Below are 25,375 nucleotides of genomic sequence, written 5' to 3'. Positions count from 1 at the left end.
GATATGAGATTATACCATCGTGATTTGCACGACTAAGAAGTATCTTCATTCATCTCAACAATTGCCTTGCTGTCATGATTTCAGTTGACATTCTCGGGATGTCTCAGTGCACAATTGTAGTACTTCCCCAGAGCCCAAAAAGGAAAGTTGTTCCTGTAAGTAGCATGCGTTATCATACAGTTCCTGTTAAAAACTCCCGCAAACTCCGGCAAGAAAACAACTAATTATGACCAGAGGACATGGTTCAATCAATACTCATGAGCATGGCATGATAAGTTCTATGGCACTTACAGACACACATATGAATCCTTGTTATTTACTAACAGTTGGTAAGTGTGAAGATGATTCAAGTCAATTATGTGACACTCAAACGTTAGCGCCCAAGAGTCTTATCAAATATATTTGGCGAGTAATATAGGCAGGTTATAGCACTGCATGCGTCTGCTGCACCTCCAGTATTCAACATTCATGTTGTGGGAAATCACCATTTTCCATCTGCGCGTTGATCAAATCTTTTGCTGCACGATGCAAAGGGGTAGGATCTCTCACAGCCTAATCAATCATTCGGGATCATGAGAAGAGAATTACTAGCGTCTATGCATCTCAAGGACAAGCTCACGTCTATGTACCTGTCCAAATTCAATAAGAGCCAACATAGCCCAACGAGTATTCATCAAGTGCTCTCTGTTTCCTTCAAAGTTTGTATATCTCTGTTACCAGATGGAAACACAAATACCGTAAAAAAATTAGTTGGAGAGCACCTTATCATCTACATTACAAAGTTCTTCGTAGACAGTCTTATGGCAATTATTAGGTGTAGTTGGCATGTCGTCAAATTTCAAAATTGAAATACATTACAATCTGCATTCCAATTCAAGATGTCTTCACGGACTGAACGTAAAGACCTTGGATAAAGAAAGGAGAAAGTTTCAAATTTGATCTCTTGTAAGGTAACTCTCTCCCCAACCACCAGAATCGAGTTGTTTGGACAGTAGGAAATGACATGCTCTTGCGATGCTCTCGCTACTCTGATATGTTCTACCTCCAGCAACCAATCCATTTATCCCAAACCATGTTCCATAGGTGTAACAGACTCCCCATATAAGGAAATGACTCCAGACAGACCCTAGATAATATAATTTGCCCACAGATTGAAGGTGAATTAAACTTTCAAAATCAATAGATGACAACGTGGGACATTTTATTATCCAAATTTGGCCTTTGCTAAGATTATTATGACTAAAAAAAGTGATAACCATCTTGAGGGAGGAAACTGACCAAGAACCATCAGGTAGCTGTATCCTTTCAATGTATTTGTTGCGGAAGCCAAGCGATCGAACAATAAAATTGACAGAATAAGAAAATAAATCGGACACCAGATTTACGTGGTTCGATCGTAGTGACCTACATCCACGGGGAGAGCAGCACGGAATTCCACTATAAATCAAGCGATACAACGGAGATTACAACCACACTCGAGTCACTCAAACACTCTTAAGTGTTTCCCAAGCCCCAATTACACCTAATAACTCACGCAGTATTTAGCCCCATTATTCCTCACGAAATAATCTCTCAATCTCACGAAGGAATCATACACAAATCTTAATACAAGATTTAGGCTTGAACACTAATTCTTCTTGGATGTAATTCACGAACGAAAATCCACGAAAACACCCACCGCCAAGCACTCACGAATGCGGCGCTTCCTTCTTCGTGCACAATAGCTTCCGGTTCACTTGCACGGCACACCAAGCACTCGCATTAGGCGCTTCAAGACTTCTTCGCTGAAAGCATCCCCTGACCATGAACATATATATCAGGAAGTCCCATGTTGGTCAACAAAAGAAGTCCACGCGGATTAGGATCAGGAAACAAATCCAGCCATGCTTTTCTTTTCTTTTTATTTTATTTCTTCTTTCCACTTCTGGCCGTGAATTCCACAAGAATTAGGAAAGTATAATATTCTTTCTTTCTTCTAAAACATTGACCGAGTCAAAGTTCAACATAAAGTCCATGTGGACTTTCCAGTTTGAGAACAAGGACTCCAACGTGCATTAGGAAAGTGAATTTCAAATATTTTCTTTTTGCTCGGTTTCGGAGATCCGTAAAATATCCAATTCGAAATATTTAGATTTCGCTTTGGGCTCAAACTCGAGACATATTTTCAACAGTATTGAATAGCGTCTGAGATGCATGCCTATATCTTTCTTCAGTGGCCTGGATATCACTTAATGAACGCCTTAAACTGCAGAAGTGTACTCCACATACCTAAATAGAAGAAATTTGCTAGTCAAACAACAAGAAGACATCTAATAAGAATGATTCTACGCTACAATGATGATAGAAAATCTTATTGGTGTGGCCAGAAAAAGATTTACCAGGTAAAGCATGCATTTTTCCTGTTCACCTGGAGTAATATATTTTTCTTCATCGTCAAATAAGTAATTTCTCCATGTAAAATTCATAAAACTTAAAAAAATTTGCGTCATGATATTACAAATAATCGATAATGATATCTCCAAATGTTTCTGATGGTTTGATCATCTGCATGACAAAAAAGGTACATGTACTTTAAAACATGTCGGATTCTCTCCAGGTTCAAACCAGATGGAAGAGAATTAGAAATCATACCTCTAACCGTGAATATGATCTTGTTTGCTCATATGTTTCAAATCCTCCGTTTTGGTTCTGCCACATCAGTATCAAGTTTTTACAGCATACTGCGTAAAAACTCATCCAAATATAACTTTTACAAGTTCTCTCATTATCATCACATTACTTTCTAATAATACGAATTAAGAATACCAACTTTTTGTGATCAAGGACCAAAATACATCATTAGTGTTGGCTTCTCGTCAACTTTAACATAAAGAGTTGAAAGAGGATCAACTTTCAAGAATTTTCCGTAAAGAAGGTGGATAACTGGCTGATGTTAATTTATAGTACCTGAAGGGATAAGATCACGTTACAGCATCATATAGTTGATCAACTGCTATCGCACTTCCAAGGATGCTTGGCTTCATTTCTGATAATAATAATGCCGCCTGCAAGCAAAAGAATTACCCCCTATACTCTGTATTAAATAAGTCCTTTTCCTCAATTCTTTTCATGCAATTCAAAAACCAAGGTGAACATGATTTACTTCCTCCATAAATTTCTCTGACGAGAAAAGTCAATTTTAAGCCAGCTCACCATGCTAAATTACTAGAACATATTTTCAGAACTGATATAGCCATGTAAGTGTGCTACAGTCGCATATTACTAGATGAGCTTTGCTTGAATCATTACACGAAGCATTAAGAATATTAGTTTAAATGCTTCAGCAGTGCAGTCGGATATGATCTAGCCATGTTCAGGAGTAGAGAAGGGCCAACCTGTCTTGCCTATGTGGCGGTACCAATCGGCAAGATCTCTTCTGCTGTCAGCTCTGACCTTTAATGAAAAGAACTTTGGATTAGTTGTGTTGCAAAACTTCAGACACTATTTCTGCAAGTCATCAAACAAATATGTAGCTTGAAAAGGATAAAGGAGTTTAATAGTATACAAGTATTTGAGAGTTTTTGACAAATTCATGCGCCTTCTTAAGGGTCGAGCCACATTCATCAACAAGATTGGTAGCAAGGAGAGCTTGAACAGCAAATGCAACATCCCACGGTTGAGAGCCACTGTATACCCTGTAAGTATAGCCAATTTGAAAGCATTTCTCTGTGCAGATCGATCAAAACAAACCTTATACATAAAACACAACAAACTGTATAAAAAGTTTACAATACATTATATGAATCTAGTACCTGCATTTTCATTCCATCTCCAGCCACCCATAAATAATCTTTGATTCTGGAGATGACGCTTGTATGCTTTGAATTTGGGTTCTCTACCCTACTGCAGACCATGTTTTACACCTGTCCTCGGCATACGATATTGTTTCTACGTATAATAAGGTGGATATAGGTGCAACAAGCCCCTATTTTTCACATCACTTAAAGGGATCTCATGGAGTTACCTTGTTAACAGGACCAGTGCAAATGTAGTTACTAGTTTCATCTTCATAGTGGATGTGCTCCATTACAGTCCTTAGAGCAATCTGTCTTATCTTATAGAAAGGCCACCGTGCTAGAAGGGTTCCACAACCTTGCGTAAACAACTCCAAAACATGTCTTGGATCCAACGGTGAGGATAGTACAAATCTTCTTGGGCGAGCATGAGAAATCAGTATTTGACGACTTCTCTGTTTCGTGCATACTTCAGCGATAAGGTTTTCTAAGCTTGCAGGAAATATGCATGTGAACAGTTGTCTCTGTTGTGTCTTACATACGCATAATACAACAGAAACCGAGGCAAATTTGCCGTACCATTACCACACAAGTGAAAAAGAATTACTTTAGCACATAAATATCTAGTTTGGTCCCAATGGATCTGATTGTAAGGTCGCACATAGAGTTCCTTTCGAAGTCATAAAACGAGGTGACTCGATGGAGCCACGAATCACTTCCCTTACAAGTAAAACATAGGCAAATACACCATCAGATATGGATGCCCACTTCAACTCTTGCACCAGGGGGAATGAATATGACATCAGATTTTGATGATGCACATATTTCCTTCGTGGTGTCGAGGTATTTAGCCGTGAGCACCGCGTCCATGACATCCTTTGCACTTGCTCCTGGGACGCTCTCTTGGAAGCCAAGCACACTCTGTCTTACACCATCCACAACATTCTTGAACTTAGCCTCGCCTTCAGCTCTCTTGATTTTAGCCTTCTTGATTGCTGCAACCCTCGGTCCAAAACAAAAACAAAACTTCAGTAAACTCAAATATGATGCAGATCAAAATATACTTTTACATGTAGTGGTGTATCTTGGAAGTAGCATTTAAGCACCAAACAAAGCCTAATTTCTCGTCTGATGCAAATGAAATAATGTTACTATAGTTAGACATTATGCGAATCCTTTTTTGTCTTCCGTAAACATGAGATTTACTCTAATAAGTTGTATCAATTAGAGTAAGTGCACACCCACTACATTCAAAATAGTATATACTCTTTATGCGATGGCACGGACCATATCTAGAAGTACACCGGTTTAAATTTAAACCGTTCACATATGGACTATTAGAGTTGCAAATGACACGATGCCATGTGTCACTAACCAATTAAAAATTCTACCATGTTGAACAATTATCTAGAATCAATGAGCAATCGAAATTTCAAGCTTACCAGCATTTTTTTCGATCATAGCTTGCTCGATACACTCATCCAGTTTAATGTTAATGATTAGGACTCGCTCAATATCATATCCATAGTTAAACATAGCCTGCAAAATTTAGAGAACTCCAGTTCAGTTTATCTCTCATAATAATATCAAGAAGTCTAGAGTGGACAACCTGTTGGAGTTCTTTTACAACAACTTGCGAAATTACATCCTGCTGCTGAAAAACTTCATCCAAGTTTCGCGCAGTAACCATAGCTCCGATCACTGGAATGATTAAAACAATAAAATCGTGGATGCAATTATTGTTGCTCACTCAAAGTGTTAATTGAAGGACTAAAGTATGTTACTTGCGCATGCAAATTGTACAAATTTGTTCCGATACTATATTTATACCGATGTGATGAAATTCATTTGGCACATACCAGTGATCGCTTTAACCTGGATATGACTCCTCGGATTGCTGAGACTATAAAAGGCATCATATGCTCTGTTTGGGAGGGCTCGGTATTCCACATATGCAACAACATTGACAAACTCATCGTCCTGTGAGAAAAATATCACGTGAGGTCATTACTTATTCAAGCATTTACATGTTAATTGGTAACAAGTGACAGGCTGCCATATCACGGAACTGAAACGAGAAAAGGAAATTGATAAATTCATCAACATTCAACTCTTAATTCACAAATTAATTGAAATACATCAATAGATCCGCACTAATACTTCTCGACAAACCCAAGAAAGGTAGTTTAATTGTGAAAATGTAGTTCTCATAACGATTTGAAGACAAAACATTCAAGGAGCAATGTGCTGATTCAAACAGTTTTTGTTTCCCACTAAGATGATCACCGGTGCATTTGTGTACTATATAGCAAAATAGTCTAGAATGAAATCTAAAAGTTGATGGAAGTTTGCACAAAGACAAAAGATTGAACAAACCTTGGTTTTTGTTCTGCATTTCACAAGCAAACTCTGCCATTGGAGTGACAGCTTCCCGGCAAGCTGATATCCGCAAATCCATGGAACAAAATGACACCCAGGTTGAAGAGTTCTGTCAAACCTTCCAAACCTCTTCGTAAAACCTACTGTACGTTCCTCAACTTGGATACAACAACACACGTTACCCATCTTATATGTATAGAAGTGAATCCTGCAAAAAGCATGCAATTGTTAGTTTAACGCAAATCATTTTCTTCAAACTTTCAGTAAAATAAAAGCCACATGGGTATGTCACAGCCACAGGTACTTTTAGTTTCATCCAACCACCAAAAACCTGGTGACATTTTACACATCTAATCTAATTTAATCTAACCTAAAATTCGACCAGCAATCAATGCCTACCTGATAAGTAACATTGCCATTTTTTTTATTCCCATGTAATCAACAACTGAAAAGACAAACATGGTCTGCTCTAGGGGTGTCAATGTGGATTATTGTTATCAGCAGAAAGACTAAACAGAATAAAAGGAAAATAGCAAGATGTAAAACAACAAGATTACTAAAAAACTTCACAAGTAGAGCACAATACCGAATACGAAACGAAAAAACCGATTTGGTTCGGTTTAGCTTTAGAAATCGGATCTTTAGCAAAGTCGGGTGCGAAAGAAAGGCTAAACACCTGGAGGAGTACTCCAGCAACACTCTTGGTCAGCTCCTAGCCTACGGATGTCGTGGCATCAGTTCGGATAAAAAAAAAAACTCAATTCAGCTGCAGCTAAAGAATCGAATCTCTACACCCCACCGCGAGAGATGACAATGCCGACCTTGACTTCAAACATTTACTGCACTACAACCGTAGCAGAAGAACCATATCTGAAAACCAAAACGGTGCAACACCCGACCCCAGCCCCTCGCGGAACCACGAAATTCGGCTTCAATATCGAATCATTTTCGCAGGCTACCTAAATCCGACCCCCCACACAGTGAGCGGAGCGGAGAGAGAGGGAAAGAGAGCACTTGACCTCTGCTTCCTCCTCGTCAAAAGGGCTGGGATCGTGGCAACGATTCTTCGTAGCCGTGGAAAGAGAGGGGAGGATTTGAGCGCGCGAGAGAGATGCCCTGAAGATTGCAATGCTCAAAGATTGCATAGACAGCTTACTTCTTCCATTAGGCTTTCCGGACCCGTGAAGTCCAGGTAAGACCGGGCCCAGAGGCCCAGCTCGGGTCCCTTTTTTTCTTTTCGGAATTTAAAATTATCGATTTAAAAAAAATAATTAATTATAAATAATAATACTAAATTTTTTAGAATGAAAAAAAAATTAGAATATGGCAAGAAATAGAGGCCTTGATTAGGGTTGTCAAGTTTTAGCACTAGACTTTTAGGTTTTTTGGTCGGAAGCACTAGACTTAGCTTAGTGCTATTTAATTAGCATGCCTTTAGTGGGTTACCTTGGATATAACTTAGTTCAAGTAGATTGATCTTTTGGAAAAGAAATCGAACTCAATTCGAATTTAGCTCACGAGGGTAGCTGTCTTGGAGCTTAGGATAAAGCCATGTGTATTCTTTGTCCAACGTGCATTGGGTTTTCTTCACCGCATGCACTTTATTTCGAGTTCTTCAATACTTGGGTGCTTCAATTTAGCACCAATAAATCTATCGTTATTTTCCTTTCCAGAATGGCTAAACTCCTAGGATCATAATCAACGCAAAAGAACATTTGCATGAACACTTAACAACGTTAAATGACATTTAGGAAAAATTAGTTGAGGAACTGGCTAAGCTGTAAGTCTCCACATGCATGAATTGTTAGGAATGCAGATGTTGCGGGGGAGGCATATCCCTATAAAGCTGCCATAGTTGATGTAATTGTACGATGTTACAAGAACATACATCTTTATGCCAAAAGTAATGGTCTCCATTGTCATTAAAGGCCACACTATATCATAAGAATTGGAATTGTTAAAAAAGTCCTAAATCTACTCTACTTTTGCCAATTCAGTCATAAACTTTTTGATTTTACCAATTGAGCCCTAAACCTTTTCATGATTTGCTAATTAAGTTCATTCGGTCAATTTTAGCCGAATATCACTGACGTGAACGCCGGCTGTCTTATGTGACGCGATTAGTGCTAACGTGGATAATTTTTAATAATATTTTAATATTTTCTTTTTTTTCTTATCTTTCTCTTCTTCTTTTTTTCTTTATTATTCCTCCTCTAGCCGGTTGCCGGGCGTTGGCGAACTATGCACGAAAAAGGATACGTTGTCATATAATGATTTCTCATACTTGACCAGGAATATCTGTACGATCCTCACCCTTGGATCCAAGGCATGTTTTGGAGTTGCTTAAGCAAGGTTGTGCAACCGCTTCTAGCATGGTGGCCTTTGTATAAGTCAAGACAGATTGCTCTAAGTACTGTTATGGAGCACATCCACTATGAAGATGAAACTAGTTACTACATCTGCATTGGTCCTGTTAACAAGGTGACTCCCACTATATCAATTTTGGTGACGTCAAGAATGTAGGGTTCATCAACGAAAAACAACGCAGCGGAATATAGAACCCTAGACAGGATCCATGTGTATATTGAAATCGAAAGGGAATTTCGACGCGTACCTTTGCATATTGAAGATAAATCGGCACGGGATTGTGTCGGGATAAGCGCCCCAAGTGTTGCGCCTCTACCGATATCCACACACGCGAACGGAATTCTCCAACGATCCACGTGCTAGCGAAAGATCTTGAAGTTCCTTTACTTGAATGCCGAATAGAGAACGATTCTCTATCGTAGAGTTTCTCCTGGAGACACTCTCTCTAGGGTTTCCGTATTCTATGGAGGCACGGAGGCGTGCGTCATCTGACGTGAGACTCTCTCACTATCAATATCTATATATATAGCCTCATAGGAAACTCTAATGGGCCGGGCTATTTGGGCCCGCCCAAACTATCCACCCCCAATCGTACATGTAACGTTATCTCATAACGCGCACGACCGCGTAGATAATTTAAATAGGAGAATAAATCTACTTCTGAAGTAGATCAAGGCGCACAGAAAATATGAAGTCCGTTCGCGATTGTGTGCGACCCTGTAGGTTCACTACGCATTAGCAGTGTGCACAAAATCCTTTTGGCCCAGAAGTCATAAGCGGTCTCTAGCAAGACATTATGACTACCTAAGTATAGTGAAGATCGGTTTTCCGACACAACCTAATCCACAACTAATATTAGAGTATCAACCTTGATTGATTCTTAGGGCAGACCACTAACAAAGAATTGTGGCTTGTCGCACCATATATTCACCTTATTAAATGTAGAAATTATATTGCATGCCGGGACAGGTGTTAAACATGGTCTGCTGTTATATAGAGAACCCAAATTCGAAAGCATACAAGCATCATCTCTCCAGAATCAAAGATTATTCATGGGTGGCTGAAGATGGAATGAAAATGCAGGTACCGATTGATATATAATGTTTCCTAAACTTCTTAAACAGTTGGTTGTGCTTTTTGTACAAGGATTATTTTGAAGGATCTGGCATAGATAATTACTATCAAATTGGCTGTACTAACAGGGATTCAATGGTTCTCAACTGTGGGATGTTGCATTTTCCGTTCAAGCTCTCCTTGCTACCAATCTTGTCGATGAATGTGGCTCGGCCCTTAAGAAGGCGCATGAATTTGTCAAGAACTCTCAAGTACTTGTCTGGCAGTAAACTCCTTGGTCTTTTTCGAGCTACATAGTTGTTTGATGACTTGCAGCAATAGTGTCTGCAGTTTTGCAAAACAACTAACGCAAAGTTCTTTTCTTGTCATTAAAGGTCAGAGCCGACAGCAGTGGAGATCGTGCCGATTGGTACCGTCACATAGGCAAGGGAGGTTGGCCCTTCTCTATTCCTGAACATGGCTGGATCATATCCGACCGCACTGCATAAGCACCTAAAGCAATCTTTTTCATGGTTCGTGTAATGATTAGAGCAATGCTCATCTTGTAATATTCGACTATAGTACACTTAAATAGCTATTTCAGTTCAGATATTTTGTTCTAGTAATTTAGCATGGTGAGCTCGGCTAAAATTGATTTTTCCAATCAAAGAAATATATAGAGGAAATAAATCATGTTCGCCTTGTTTTTTTTTGTCTGTTTGCAGGCGGCATTATTATTGTCAGAAATGCAACCCAGCATCGTGGGAAATGTGATAGCAGTTGATCAACTATATGATGCTGTTAACGTGATCTTATCCCTTCAGGTATTATAATTTAAAATTAGCTAATTATCCACTATTTTCTTTTCGGAAAATTTTTGAAAGCTGGTCATCTTTCCACTCTTATATGTTAAGTTTGATGAGAAGCCAACAATGATGAATTTTTTGGTCCTTGATCACAAAAGGTTGGCATTGTGAATTCGTATTTTTGGACAGCAGTGTTAGGATAGTGAAAGAACTCGTAAAAGTTATATTTGGATGAGTTTTAATGCAGTATACTGTAATTATTACATCAATGATGTGGCTAAATCAAAAGGGAGGATTTGCAACATATGAGCAAACAAGATCATATCCATGGTTAGAGGTTTGATTTCTTATTCTCTTCCATCTGGTTTGAACCTGGAGAGAATCCGACGTGTTATAAAGTACACATGTCTTGTTTGTCATGCAGACGATCAATCCATCATAAACATTTGGAGATATCATTATCGATTATCTGTAAGATCATGACCCAATACTTCTAACTTTTTTATAAATTTTACTTGGAGAACTTCCTTGCTTGACGAGGAAGAAAAATAAAATACTCGGGGTGAAAAAACATTTTCAAGCTTCACCTGGTAAATGTTTTTCTGGCTGCACCAACACAATATTCTTTCATCAGTGTAACATAGGATCATTCTTATCAGATGTCTTCTTGATGTTTGACTGGCAAATTTCTTCTGTTTAGTTATGTGGAGTGCACTTCTGCAGCAATCCAAAGTCTAAGGCCTTCATTAAGTTATATCCACGCCACCGAATCAAAGAAATTAAGGCCTGCGTTAAAAAAGGCTATCGAATACATTGAAAGCATACAGCTACCGGATGGTTCTTGGTCAGTTTCCTCCTTCGAGATGGTTATTACTTCATTTTAGTCATTATAATCTTAGAAAAGGCCAAATTGGGATAGTAAAATGTCCCACATTGTCATCCATTGATGTTGAATCACCTTCAATTCTGTTGGCAAAAAAATGTTATCTAAGGTAGAGTTTGGAGTCATTTCCTTACAATTACACTAGGGCTGAAAGTGCTAATATTCCATTTAAACTCGTGTTGCAAACCCCTAATGATTTATATCGTCCAACTGTTTTGACAATTAAATTAGGTATGGATCTTGGGGAGTCTGCTACACCTATGGAACGTGGTTCGGGATGAACGGATTTGTTGCTGGAGGTAGAACATACCAGAGTAGTGAAAGCATAAGAAGAGCATGTGATTTCCTACTATCCAAACAACTTGATTCAGGCAGTTGGGGAGAGAGTTACCTTTCATCGCAGGATGAGGCATGCACAAGAGATCAAGCTCAAAAATTTTCTCCTTTCTTTATCCGGGTCTCTACATTCAGTCCTTCATGACATCTTAAATCAGAATTCATTTCAATTTTGAAAGTTCAAAGGCATGTCAACTACATCTAATTAAAACCATATTAGCAGATTGTCTGCGAAGAACTTTGTAATGTAGATGAAATAAGGTTTCTTTAAGTAATTGTTTTACAACGTTTCTGTTTCCATCTGATTACAGAGATAGACGAACTTGGAAGGAAACAGAATGCACTTGGTGAATACTAGTTGGGCTATGTTTGTTAATGTAGATGAAACAAACCAGCCTTCACAATTTTCTGATTTCGCAGAGAGAGATGGAATAGAAGACTAAAAATATTAACATAAACAAAAACTGTAAAGAACAAGCTTAATAGGAACCTGTTTTGAACTGCACACAAACGTGCAAAAAACTGACTTAAAAAAAAACTGACTTGTTCCACTTCCTAGAAAATAGCTATCAAACTAACTGCCTAACTATTCAAACTTTACTGCAAAACAGAAAAGGCTAAAACGACAAGAAAAACAACAGCAGCACTGGGACACAGCTCTAACAAACTCGTCCTTGGATCAGTTGCTGCTGCAAACTCCAATTTTCTCCCTTAATAGCTCAAATCTTTCAACTTGAAGTGGCTTTGTGAACATGTCTGCAAGCTGATCTTCTGATCTACAATAAACCAACTTAACTTCACCACTTTGTTGCACTTCACGCAGAAAGAAGAATTTGATCTTAAAATGCTTGGTTTTACCATGAAAAACTGGATTTTGTGATATTGCTAAAGCAGCCTGATTGTCCACATAAACTTCAATGCAATCACAAGAACTCAACCACAGATCCTTCATTATCTTCTTCAGCCACAAAACTTGATTTGCAGCTGCAGTAGCTGCTATAAACTCAGCCTCTGCAGTGGACTGAGCTACAATCTCCTGCTTTTTGGAACACTAGGAGAAACAAGCAGAACCAAGAGTGAAGCAGTACCCAGATGTACTCTTCATGTTACTGAGCCAGCCCAGTCACTATCAGAAAAACCCTGCAACTTAAACTTCTGGCCTTTCCTAAACTTCACACCAAAGAACAATGTTCCTTTGATGTATCTCAAGACCCTTTTTGCAGTGACCAAATGTAACTGACTAGGACTACTCATGAACCTGGATAAAACACTCACAGCAAATAAAATATCTGGTCTAGTTGCTGTGAGATACATGAGACATCCAATTAAGCTTCTATACATTGAAGCATCTACCGCTTCTGTTCCATCATTCTTTTGCAGCTTCTCCTTAGCAGTCATAGGAGTGCTAACACTTCTACAATCTTCCATCTGAAACTTCTTCAAAATTTCCTTCATTTATTTCTTTTGGCAGATGAAAATCTCATGTGAAGTTTGTTTGATTTCCAGACCTAGGAAATAAGCCATCTTTCCCAAGTCTGACATCTCAAAAGCTGCAAATAGACCTTGCTTCACCCTCTCTATCAGTTCCACATCATTCCCTGTCACCAACAAATCATCTACATAGAGTGACAGAATTACAATGCTGTGATTCACCTTCTTGACATAAAGAGTGAACTCACTCAAGCTTCTTACAAAGCCAAAATCCTGCAAATATCTGTCTATCTTTCCATACCAAGCTCTTGGAGCCTGCTTCAGTCCATATAGAGCTTTCCTCAATCTGTATACCTTCTCTTCTTGCCCTTTGGCACTGAAGCCTTCAGGTTGTTCAACAAAAATCTCCTCTTCGAGCTCTCCATTCAGAAATGCAGACTTGACATCTAGCTGAAATATAGGCCACTCCTTCTCTGCTGCAACAGCTAATACTAGCCTGATTGTATCAAGTCTTGCAACAGGCGCAAAAGTTTCAGAATACTCTACTCCCCATATCTGAGCATAGCCTTTCACAACTAGTCTAGCTTTGTGTTTATTGACAGAACCATCAGGATTAAGTTTTGTTCTGAACACCCACTTAACCCCCATCACATTCTTGTTAGATGGTCTGTCAACAAGCTCCCATGTGTGATTTTTCTGAATCATTGTCAACTCCTCCTGCATTGCTGCAATCTACTTCTGATCCTCCTTAGCTTCCACAAAGTTAGCTGGTTCAAGCACTGCCACATTGCTTCTTTCATAAACTTCAGCAAGTGACCTTGTGCCTCTTACTGGCATATCATCCATAGTGTCTTCCAATCCATTCACAACTTCATCAACCTGTACAGTAGTTGTAGGTTGTTGTTCTGCAGATTTCTTCTGTTCTGCATTCTTTTCTTCCATCCAATTCCACTCATCTTCCTCTAGAAAAACAACATCTCTACTCACAGTCACCTTCCCTGTCATAGGCTGAAAAATCCTATAAGCCTTTGAATGTAGACTGTATCCAATGAAGACTCCAGGCTCAACTCTTTGATCTAGCTTGTCCCTCTTGACCTGAGGAACATGCGTATAACACAAACACCCAAAAACTTTTAAATTCTTTACATAAGGTTTAACACCATACCAGGCTTCAAAAGGTGTTGACCTCTCTAAGGCCTTTGTGGGCAATCTGTTCAACAAGAACAATGCAGTACTAGCTGCCTCAGCCCAGAACTTCTTAGGCAACATCTTCTCCTACATCATACATCTGGACATTTCCATAATGCTTCTGTTTTTCCTCTCACTGACCCCATTCTGTTGAGGTGAATAGGGGCAGTGAACTGCTGCATAATGCCTACTTCCTCACAGTTTAACTTAAACTTGTGAGCAGTATACTCAGAACCATTATCAGACCTGAGCATTTTGATTTTCTTCCCACTCTAATTCTCAACTAAGGCTTTGAACTTCACAAACACATCAGCAACTTCAGACTTAGCTTGCAGAAAGTAAATCCAGCTCATCCTAGTCATGTCATCTGTGAAAGTAATGAAATACCTGCTACCATTGAGAGATGACCCAGACATATGTCCACATAAGTCTATGTGGACTAATTGCAGCTTCTCACATGCTCTCCAGCCTCCTCCTTTGAAAGGAAATCTGGCTTGCTTGCCAAGAAGACAAGTTCTGCACTGTGGAAATTCCTCCTCCAAACTTGGCAAGTCATCTGCCAAGCTATTCCTCTGCATAAACAACATGTTCTTCCAGTGAACATGTCCAAGCCTTTTATGCCATAGCTCTGCATTTTCTTCTTTGCACTTCAAAGCCATTTGTTGCATTTCCCGTGGCTTGAACAGGAAGCACTTGTCCTTCATTGGCATTCTCAACACTTCCTTGCTATTTGCATTATCAATAAGGCATTCCTTTCCTTCAAACTTCACCTTATAGCCCCTCTCAACTAATTGACCAACACTCAATAGATTCTAGTCAATTTTTGGCACAAAGAGAACATCTCTGATCAGCTTCTCCTCCTGATTTCCTTCAATAGCCACTGTACCCTTCCCTTGCACTTCGATATACTGTCCATTGCCAATTCTGACTTTGGACCTGACTAACCTGTCTAGACTCTTAAACAGCTTCAAATTGCCAGTCATATGATTGGTACAGCCACTATCCACCAGCCATGCATCATTCTCAACAGGAGAACCAGAATAGGAAGCCACAAACAAGCATTCTTCCTCAGTCTCATTCACTGCTATCTGTGCTTCTCCTGCTTGCTGGTGATTGTTCTCTTTGCAGATTGCTTCCATGTGACCCATCTTGTGACATCTTCTGCACTTAGCATCAGGCCTCCTCCAGCATCTAAAGGACTGATGAGTAGTTCCACCACAGTGTTGACAAGGTTTCTTGTTCTTCTTCCATTTGCCAGACCCACTAGAACTTCCTTCTTTGGCTGCAAACTTGGAGTCACCTGCATTTCCTTTTGACTGATTCCATTTCTTCCCTTTGCCTCCATCATTGAACTTCAATTTAGCTTGCAGTGCACCCTCTACAGGCTCTTCTCTTCTCATTAGTCTTCTTTGCTCCTGTGCCTGCAAGGCACTTAACAATTCTGCAAGCTTTATGTCAGCTAAATCTTTTGTATTTTCCAGAGAAGCTATGGTGGCTTCAAACTTCTCTGGAAGAGACACTAGGATCTTCTGAACCAGCCTTTCATCCTTCAAGTCAGTCCCTAAAACTCTGATCTTTTCAGCTATCCCAATCAGCCTATCAGAGTATTCCTTCAGTGACTCTGAATCCTTCATCTGCTGTCTCTCAAACTCCCTTAAGAGATTCAGCACCTTCATGCTTCTTATCTTCTCATCTCCCTCATATTCATCCTTCAAGCAATCCCATATTGCCTTTGCAGAATCACATCTCATGATCCTTGTGAAGATATGGGGTGAGACAGCAGCATACAGGCAAGACTTTGCCTTGACCTTTCTTGTGGTTCTCTCTTTATGGAACTTTATCTGATTCAAGGTCGGATTGTTTGGAAGTGGATCAATTTCATAATCATTCTCCACAGCCTCCCATAGATCATGACCCTCCAAGAATGCTGTCATCTTGACAGCCCAAGCTTGATAATTTTCCCCAGTAAAGACTGGAGTAGCCATTGCAGAGAATCCACTTGATCCTGCCTCCATCAGCTTTGTCTTTGCAGGCTCGCTTACCTTCACTTCACAGTCCCTTAAGATCCCACGGAGGCTCTGATACCAATTGTTAATGTAGATGAAACAAACCAGCCTTCACAATTTTCTGATTTCGCAGAGAGAGATGGAATAGAAGACTAAAAATATTAACATAAACAAAAACTGTAAAGAACAAGCTTAATAGGAACCTGTTTTGAACTGCACACAAACATGCAAAAAACTGACTTAAAAAAAAACTGACTTGTTCCACTTCCTAGAAAATAGCTAATAAACTAACTGCCTAACTATTCAAACTTGACTGCAAAACAGAAAAGACTAAAACGACAAGAAAAACAACAGTAGCACTGGGACACAGCTCCAACAATGTTGACTCTTATTGAATGTGGACAGGTACATAGACACGAGGCTTGTCCTTGAGATACATAAACACTAATAATTCACTTCTCATGATCCTGACAATGATTAATTAGGATGTGAGAGATCCAACCCCTTTGCATCGTGCAGCAAAAGAGTTGATTAATTCGTAGATGGATAATGGCGATTTCCCACAACAGGTATGTCGAATACTGGCGGTGCAACAGACGCATACAAGGCTATAAGCTGCCTAGATTACTACCCAAGGGTATCTGATAAGATTCTAGGGTGTTACCGTTTATGTTTCACATATTTTGACTTGAATCATTTTCACACCACAACTGTTAGTATGATAGCTGATTCATAAAACGTGTCTGTGAGTGCCACACGACTTCTTATGCCATGCGTATCAGTATTGATCATCCAATTTCTAACCATGTCCTCTGATCATAATTATTTCTTTTCTTGCAGGAGACTACAGAAGTTTTTAACAGGAACTGTACGATAACATGTGCTGCTTTCAAGAACATTTTTCCTATATGGGCTCTGGGGAAGTACTACAATTGTGTGCTGAGACCTTCCAAAAATGTTCACTGAAATCATGAGAACAAGGCAACTGCTGAGATGAATGAACATAATATATCTTTCTTGTGTTTCTTAGAGAATTAAAAAAAATCGTGTTATTAAAATGACAGTCAGCGACAAAAGTCTTACATCAATGAACCCAAGCATGTTCTATTCGTGTTAACATCTGGCCAGGACCTTGTTAATGGTATGGCAAGCAAGAATATTGCAATGTACAGAAAAACAACAGTAAAACATTCTTTCACTTGAATGGGGAGCTCAGGACAAGCATTGACTATACATACAAGAGAACGACGTAAACAGAGGAGACCCCACTGTAATGATAGCCGCAAAGTTTGAGGTGTTGCCGATTTAAAGTGACGTACCAAAGATGCACCAGTTCCAACTATGAAAGCTTGGCCCTGTTATGCCGCACTACAGAACAAACCATTATAAGTTCTGATCTATAGTGAAAACGTCTCTCTAGTTCAATTAAGTGCACGTATACCACTATTGCACCAAATTTCTGCTACAGTAAATAAGAGCTACCGGCCAGAGCGGCCTGCAGGTAGATTGTCAAAGGAAAATAAATTGTTTTCTACTGTACATCGTAATCTAAAGAAGTATCTAATGCCAAAGTTAGTGATCTGAAAAGCATGATCAAGACAGCCTTAGAAGAACGTAGGAAGTGCTCCAGCGTTGATGGCAAGGGGAGGTCGGAGAGAAACGGTGGGAGCAGGAAGCCAGACCAGCATAAATCTGCTTTGGTGGCCATCACCTGTTATTGGGATGCCCAGAATGAGAGAGTAAGAAGTGCATCTAGTAATTTGATCAAAATGAAGACCAAAATGAGTAAGGTATGAACCCAAATATTCCATTGTGAGACAGAGGGACCAATGCCATTAGACTCACTAAAATCTATGCAACATGACAAGTGTATATTGAAACATAACATGGGATTATCTAGACACACTAAATCATAAATTCTGAGATGATATCCACATTATATTCTAGATAGACGTCCATACCACATCAGCGGAAACAAAATCCAGCTCCTCTGATGAACCACTCTGATTATTCTAATCTAGAGATGCTGCTTGGTAGGGATAGAAGAGGGGCACTTGCTTTTGGGGCAATTAGTATTTAAAGTGGCTCATTGAGAACGCTTGCCCACAGATTTCCAATTCTTCCTGTTGATTGCCACATAACTTCGTCCAGAGATATTAAGTGGAAACCCCACCAAACAAATCGTCTTCTTTTACTTGTGAGTAGAAGATGTGGTTTATTCCAATGTTGGAGGTTGTGATGGGCCTTATGGCTCTAATGGTAGTTGCAGTTTCGCACTGGAAGTGCAAATGGTTAATCCGTTCTAGTAGTCGAAGGCTTCCTCCTGGTTCCATGGGGTTTCCATTCATAGGAGAGACCATTGAGTTCTTCCCTAGCAAGTCCATTGACATATCTCCTTTCCTCAAGAGAAGGACTAAAAGGTACTTGTGCTCTCACGCCCTGCATGTCTTTCCTTTAAGATTATGATATGGTTCATGGCTTCTGTAGCCTTTTCTTCTTACCGTTCACCTCTATCATCAAGATAGTTGGATAGTTAGTTAATACTGAAACTCTGACCGACTGTATGGCGATGATGGATGTGGCGTGTGTGTGGTTTTGTGTCTGAACTTCCTTGAATTTTTCTTTTTTAGGTATGGGACGTTGTTCAAATGAGCTTGGTGGGTTGACCGGCAGTGGTATCGGCAGATCCTGATTTCAATAGCTTCATTCTTCTTGAAGAAGGGAAATCAGTAGAAATGTGATATTTAGATGCAGTTGCTAAGCTCCTAGGTCATGATACTACTACAGGCTTAGAAGTTAAGGCGAATGCAACTGGGTATGCACACAAACACCTTACTAATGTAATCCGAAATCACTTTGGTCCCGATCGAGAGACTCAAAGATAAGCTCCTTCCTCAATTTCAAGCCATAGCTGAGAAAGCCCTAGATGCTTGGTCAACTCGAGAATTTGTAGAGGTGAAACGTGATTGTGCAATGGTAAGAATCTAAAATCTTTAGAGAGGGACGTACAATAGTCTCACATAATTCTTATGGTATCAAAGTACAAATCATATCAACAGTCCGAACACTAACATTGTTATTTTTTTTTATAGAATTTCAATTATTTGATCAATATGGTTACTTGCGGATTTGGCAGATGGTATTTATATTGACTTCAAGATTTTTATTTAGCTACAATGCCGAGAGATCAGGGGAAAACCTAGCGGCGGACATCAGCAGACTCCATCAAGGTCTCATGTCTCTCCCAATAAACAATCCCGGCACGACCTTTCACAAGAGTTTAAAGGTGAAACCTTTGATTATATTACCATCCTACTCCGTCTAATACGCACGTACTATTCCTCCTGCTCTGAACTTAGTACTTATGCAAGTGAAGTCAAAATTCTATGCGAATGACAGTCAAAAGAAGCTAATGAACATCATTGAACGGGAGATCACTGAAAGAATGGCATCACCGAGAATACTTAAGAGAGACTTCCTCGACCATCTCCTGGAGGACATGAAAACTCAGCCGTTTCTCACACGTGATTTGGTTACCTACGTGATGGTTGCGCTTGTGGTTGCTAGCCTCAAAACAGTAGCCACCGGTTTAGCCATGACCATTATGCTTATCACAGAAAGCCCTCTAGTGATTCAAGAACTAATCGTAAGTTAATTAATTACCGTGAATTGTTAACTTATTAATCCATATATAAGTTAGTGACTGAAATTTTGCGACCAAGTTTCATTTTTGGTCGTTAAAGGATGACCTCTGGTGACCAAATTATTAAGTTTGGTCGCCAGAGATGGACTTCTCGCATCCAAACCAATTTGTTCGCGAGAGGTCCTCCTGTGGCAACCAAAAATGTGACTTCTCGACCAAAGAAATTGGGTCGCCAGAAGTCATATATAAAAGCCTACAGGAGCCCAATCCCATCTGCACGCTCTCACTTTGGAATGGATGATGATCTCTCCTTGCAATCACTCACGAGAAAGCTTCTCACCTCCATTCCATTACAAGGAAAATGAGGAAGCGCTTTGCAACCGAAGGATTTCGGGTAAAGAAGAAATTTACGTAGAAAGAATACAAATCGATGGCCTACCCGATGCAAGTGAGTCAGGGAGATTCCTTCTTTCCTCTTCTTTTGTTGGAAATTTTCCCTATTTTTCTAAAGACTACATATAATGAACTATTGGAATGATATATTTTCAATGAATCATTCAGGTTGGCAAGCATTTCACCCGGCATTGTTAGAAGAACACTTAAAAGACATTCACTTGAATGGTAAAGTCTCTTATCTATTTTTCATGAGGGCAGACTAACATGGTCTTGGCATAAATACATGCATGACATACATCAGAACTAGGTCTTGGACCATGTACTTATAAAAATACGAAACTGTATGAGTTCTCATCTTTGTTTGACAGGATATATAATCCCTAATGATTGGGGGATTATCATTGTTAAAAATCTGATCGGTGCCCGTCAGGAGCAAGGTAACACAAGCATCTCCTCTCTATTTTTATATTTTGGCTCGGTTCTGGATCTAGCTACGTATCTCTCTTTGGATGAGTTCATATCTTTTAAAACTGTGCATGTGTTAGATCGAATTAATTTCTTGAACATTAGTTATTTTCTTCTTGCATTAAATTCCTTGAATGTTGGATTTGTGCTTTGTAATCGGTGTTCCACAATATGTATGCTAGCTGGCCAGTCCGTTCCGGATCTGGTTTAAGCTCGTTTAGTCCTTATTTAATCGTCATTAAATCACATATTGCACGTATGTTTGTGTAGGTTCGGGTTCTAATCAGTCCATGTTAATTATTTTTTTCGCCGATTTTGTCACCGTATCCGCGTTGTTTTTGTAATGTTTATCCTTCTAGCCAGTCCGTTCCAGATCTGTATTTAGTGTGTTTAGCCTCCATTTCAGTGAGATAATTGGTCATCTAAATTCATGTATGTTAATGTAGGTTCGTGTTTTAATTAGCCTACGTTATAATCTCGTCAATTTCCCACCGCGTCGGTTTATTTTGTGCAATGTGCACCTACTGTGACTTGCTGTCCACCAACTTCCAACCTATGGATGGTGGCGGTTTGGCCTTATTGTGGTTCTTAGACTAGCATCGGGCCCGCGTTTAAGAGTCTTCGTGGCTCGAGGACGTGTCGGGACAATTTTTGAGTAATTTCTGAACCATGTTGCGCGTCGTTAGCGTCGTCGAGTCTCCTGCCCGGATTTAAAGCTTGCTGGGCAGGGGACAACTCGTCCCACTTTGACCTTCACTCGTGGCTTCGGCATGTATCAAGTTCGCTTTCATAAGCCCTAATGGCCTAACACGTAGGGACGTTTCACTGAGTATTTGGCTTCGTTGAGTGTCGAGATACGGCCCGAAGCTTGTTTTCCATACCGTGTAAGGGCCTTGGCAGCGGGTCCTCGGTTTTATTTCGTCTCTTGGTTGAGTTCTAGAGCGGTTTAGGGGTATCCAGTTGCATATTTGGATCATTTTCATGCCATATTACATGTTGGCATTATATCTAGTTCAATTCCAAGCATTGTATTTAGTTTCTACCATTCTTGGGGTATGCATTTACTATTGTTTGAATTTTAAGTTATTTTGTCATTAAGGGAAGAAAATGATAAAAAAAACCATAAACGAAAAGATAAAAATAATCGAAATTGCATTTAGCCACAAATAGCAATCAAGGTTAACTAAAATAATGCTAAGTCACCATTAAGCATTAGAAGACACGGATTCGCTAGTTCAAAGTATTACACTTTGGATTTTTCGCATAGTAGCATAATATTTTCATTAAATTTTGCATGGTCACCATTTAGCTTCAGAAGGCATGAATTCCCCAGTTCAAGGCATTGCACGTTTGGTTTTTCGCATAGCTTACGAGGGTCCTATCTTGGGAAGTAATAACAAAGCCATGTAACATTATTTGCCGGACTCGTATCATGCTCTATTAAACGTATTTTCAACTTCTCATATTTAATTGTTGTGATATTATTTTGTGTACTTGATTGATATGATGTTAATTTATTACGTGAGTCTGATATCGCATGGTCACTTAGATGAAATGTGTCTAAGAATTAAAAATGGACAAGATCGAATTATCGAAATGTTCTCAATATAAAGAGAAAAAGGTAGCGCAAGGATACTAATAACTTAAGCATACCCAAGCCCTTATTCCTGGGTCTCTAATTCGTGGACGCGTTTCACTTTCCTTCTAACCGACCTCAAATAGGTTAGTGGCAACACTTGAAAAAAAAGAATAAATTTTCATAATTAATCGAATCAACCAATGATGCAACCGGTAGGGTTTGGGAGAACTCGTGCTAAGTGCGCGAGAGAGACTATATGCGCCTATTTGGTAATCCGTTCAAATATTCCCTAGAGAAATTCTCAGTGTCCACCGTGGGAGGGCCCCCGACAATAATTTATGGTAGCCAACTCAAAAAAGAATTGGTAACATAAAAATTAGTTAGCAACTCAATTGGAAAAAAATTGATAATCACTAATTAAGGTTAGTAATTTTTAAAAGGATTTGGTAAATTTTAACCATTATAAGCAAGACAAAAATAAATTGGTAATTGAAAAATGAAATGAAATGAAATGTTGATATGCAACTCAAATGAGAATTGTTAATTCAAAAATAGTTTAAACTTAATCGGAGAAAAATTGACATGTTGCTCAAACAAAAGTTGGTAATCTCATATAGTACCAATACCACCAAAAATTCCAAACTAGTACCCATATGCCACATTTACCTCAAATTAGTTTTTGTGTCAAAAAAACTCCTAAACTGGAATACCCGTTCTACATTTACCCCAAATTAATTCGTGTCACAAAAAATCTCAAATTGGTATACCCGTGTCACATGTACCCCAAATTGATATACCCATGTCACATTTACCCCATATTATAGTAAATCTGTGATTTTTTTGGATAAATGTTGCATGAGTATACTAGTTTATGAATTTTTACGGCATAAAAATTAGTTTGAGGTAAATATAACACGTGACTCCCATGTACCATTTTAGAGTTTTTGGTGGTATTAACCGTTTCATACATGTTAAAATGTTTGTATGACATAAAAGAAACTCTTTTTAGAGATAAGTGATGTTGGTAAAAAAAACTAAATAAACAATGGTAACTAACTTAAATAAGAGTCGATTTTGCAAAACTAGAAAGTACCTTGATAGAAGAAAGGCTAGTAGTCATTTGAATGAACATTGATAATTTCTAAATGGAGTTGGTAAATTTTGTGGGTAGGTAAGTTAGGCGAAAATAAAGTTGGCAACTTAATAGAAAAGTTGATAATTAAAAATATAAATATTGGTGAACAACTTAAATGACAGTTGATAAACAAAATTTATTTAGTAATTTAATTGAAAAAAAGATGACAAGTCGCAAAAATAAAAGTTAATAAATTCATATAAGTGTTGATAACTTTAAGGTATTTGTTAAAAGATAAATAAAAGTTAATAAGTGATAAGAAAATATCGATGTGAAAACAAAAACAGTAAATGATGGTATATAACTCAATTGAGAGTAAGTAGTCTAAAACTAGTTGGTTATTTACTCGAAAAAAAAGTTGATAAGGCACTCAAATAATTAGTCAACTACATATAAGAGTTGGTTGATATAGGGGGTTTGTAAGAAATGCAAATAAAAATTGGTAATGATAGGAAAAGTTGATAATTTACAATTGTTCATATATTACCTACAAGTTACTGAGAAATCATATTACCAATAACTCTTTTACCAACGGTTTTTTGACATTCACAACTTTTTCAGAAATCTACCATTATAGCAAAACGTTTTTTCTTTTTACGGAACAGTAGAATTGTGCTAATGTAATTAGATGACAAGTTTTAGGATTTCTAATGCACTTATTCCTTAAATTAAAAAAGACTTGAGTAAATAACATAAAGTTTTATCACTTGATTTGACCAATTTGACAAGTTTTAGGACTTGATTGCACTTTTTTTTTAAGTTTTAAAATTTTATTGCACTTTCGTGACAAGTTTTAGGACTACTAATGCACTTATCTCTTAAATAAAAACAGACTTGAGTAAATGACATAAAGTTTTATCACTTGAGACCAATTTGATAAATTTTAGGACTTGATTACACTTTTTTAATATTTTAGGATTTCCCGTGCACTTATAGTGCACTTCTTGTCACGAAAGTGCATCTAATGCTCTTATCCCTTAAATAAAAAAAAGACTTGACTAAATAACATGAAGATTTATCACTTGATTAGATCAATTTGACAAGTTTTAGGACTTGATTATATTTTTTTACAGTTTTAGAACTTGATTGCACTTTCGTAACAAGTTTTAGGATTTCGAATGCACTTTTCGTGAACTTGTCATGAAAGTGCAATCAAGTATTAAAACTATTAAAAAATGCAATCAAGTCCTAAAAAAGCAATCATAGAAGAACCTGATAGATTGCAAAAATGGCGAGAGGAAAGGAGAGGCACGAGTGGCAAGCGAGCGAGGTTGTGCGACTACGAGAGCTGAGGCTGGGAGAGGGAAGGCAAGGCGAGGCGAGGTGAGAGAGGGATAGGGTTTTTGCGTGAGGAGTGGAAGTGCACGAGAGAGACTAAGAGAAAGAGAGGAAGGAGAGGGGATTTGAGGCACAGAGGGAGAGAGGGGATTCGCTCTTTTAGGGCAAAAAACAAAGTTATTTTTTTAGTTCGGTTCGATCCAAGCCGGCCGGATCATCTACTAATCAGATGACATTTTCATTATCTTTGTGTAATTATCATCGTGATCCCTTTTCTTCTCATGGATTCTAGGGGTTATCACCGAGAATGAATGAGAAAATTGAAGCAAGAAAATTATAGGAATTGGGGTTTTGTGGCGACAAACCCCACATCCGAGGCACTTCCCAAACGCTTGGTCAACTTTTTATTAGTATGGTCCACAGAAATATGACGGCATTATGCGAAGACCTGATTCCATTGCAACTGTTATGTCTTTTACCTAATTACGGACGCAACCAATCTCTTCAAAATTATGTCGACAAATCGAATTTTACCCTGTTGGTCCAGAGATGGTTCGGCTTTGGTTTGTTGATTTTCACTTGTTTCAATTTGCCCCCAAGCTTCCAAATAATAGATCGGCAAAAGTTGAATCATAGTTTCGCAACCATTCGAGGGAA

At 38.7% G+C, this 25,375-nt stretch overlaps 1 protein-coding gene and 2 pseudogenes across 1 annotated transcript; 1 reads left to right on the top strand and 2 right to left on the bottom strand.

The window, feature by feature from the left end:
* Positions 1 to 80: 80 nt before the first annotated feature.
* LOC115684819 (cycloartenol synthase 2-like) lies at positions 81 to 4,241 on the bottom strand (annotated as a pseudogene).
* Positions 4,242 to 4,354: 113 nt separating this feature from the next.
* LOC115684818 (hypersensitive-induced response protein 1-like) lies at positions 4,355 to 6,339 on the bottom strand. The gene is made up of 5 exons (XM_056303762.1): positions 6,150 to 6,339; positions 5,633 to 5,753; positions 5,383 to 5,474; positions 5,216 to 5,312; positions 4,355 to 4,768 (listed from the first exon to the last, which is right to left on the bottom strand). Exons 1-5 carry the CDS (start codon positions 6,336 to 6,338, stop codon positions 4,524 to 4,526), a joined length of 744 nt encoding a protein of 247 aa, XP_056159737.1. The 5' UTR covers position 6,339; the 3' UTR covers positions 4,355 to 4,523.
* Positions 6,340 to 6,431: 92 nt separating this feature from the next.
* LOC115684817 (cycloartenol synthase 2-like) lies at positions 6,432 to 17,188 on the top strand (annotated as a pseudogene).
* The last annotated feature ends 8,187 nt before the right edge of the window (positions 17,189 to 25,375 follow it).

This window comes from Syzygium oleosum, unplaced genomic scaffold, assembly GCF_021117445.2.
Source record: "Syzygium oleosum isolate NSW1041296 unplaced genomic scaffold, Sole_v2.1 Sole_v2.02, whole genome shotgun sequence".
NCBI classification, from domain to species: Eukaryota; Viridiplantae; Streptophyta; class Magnoliopsida; order Myrtales; family Myrtaceae; genus Syzygium; species Syzygium oleosum.
This window is presented reverse-complemented; position numbering and strand designations above follow the sequence as displayed.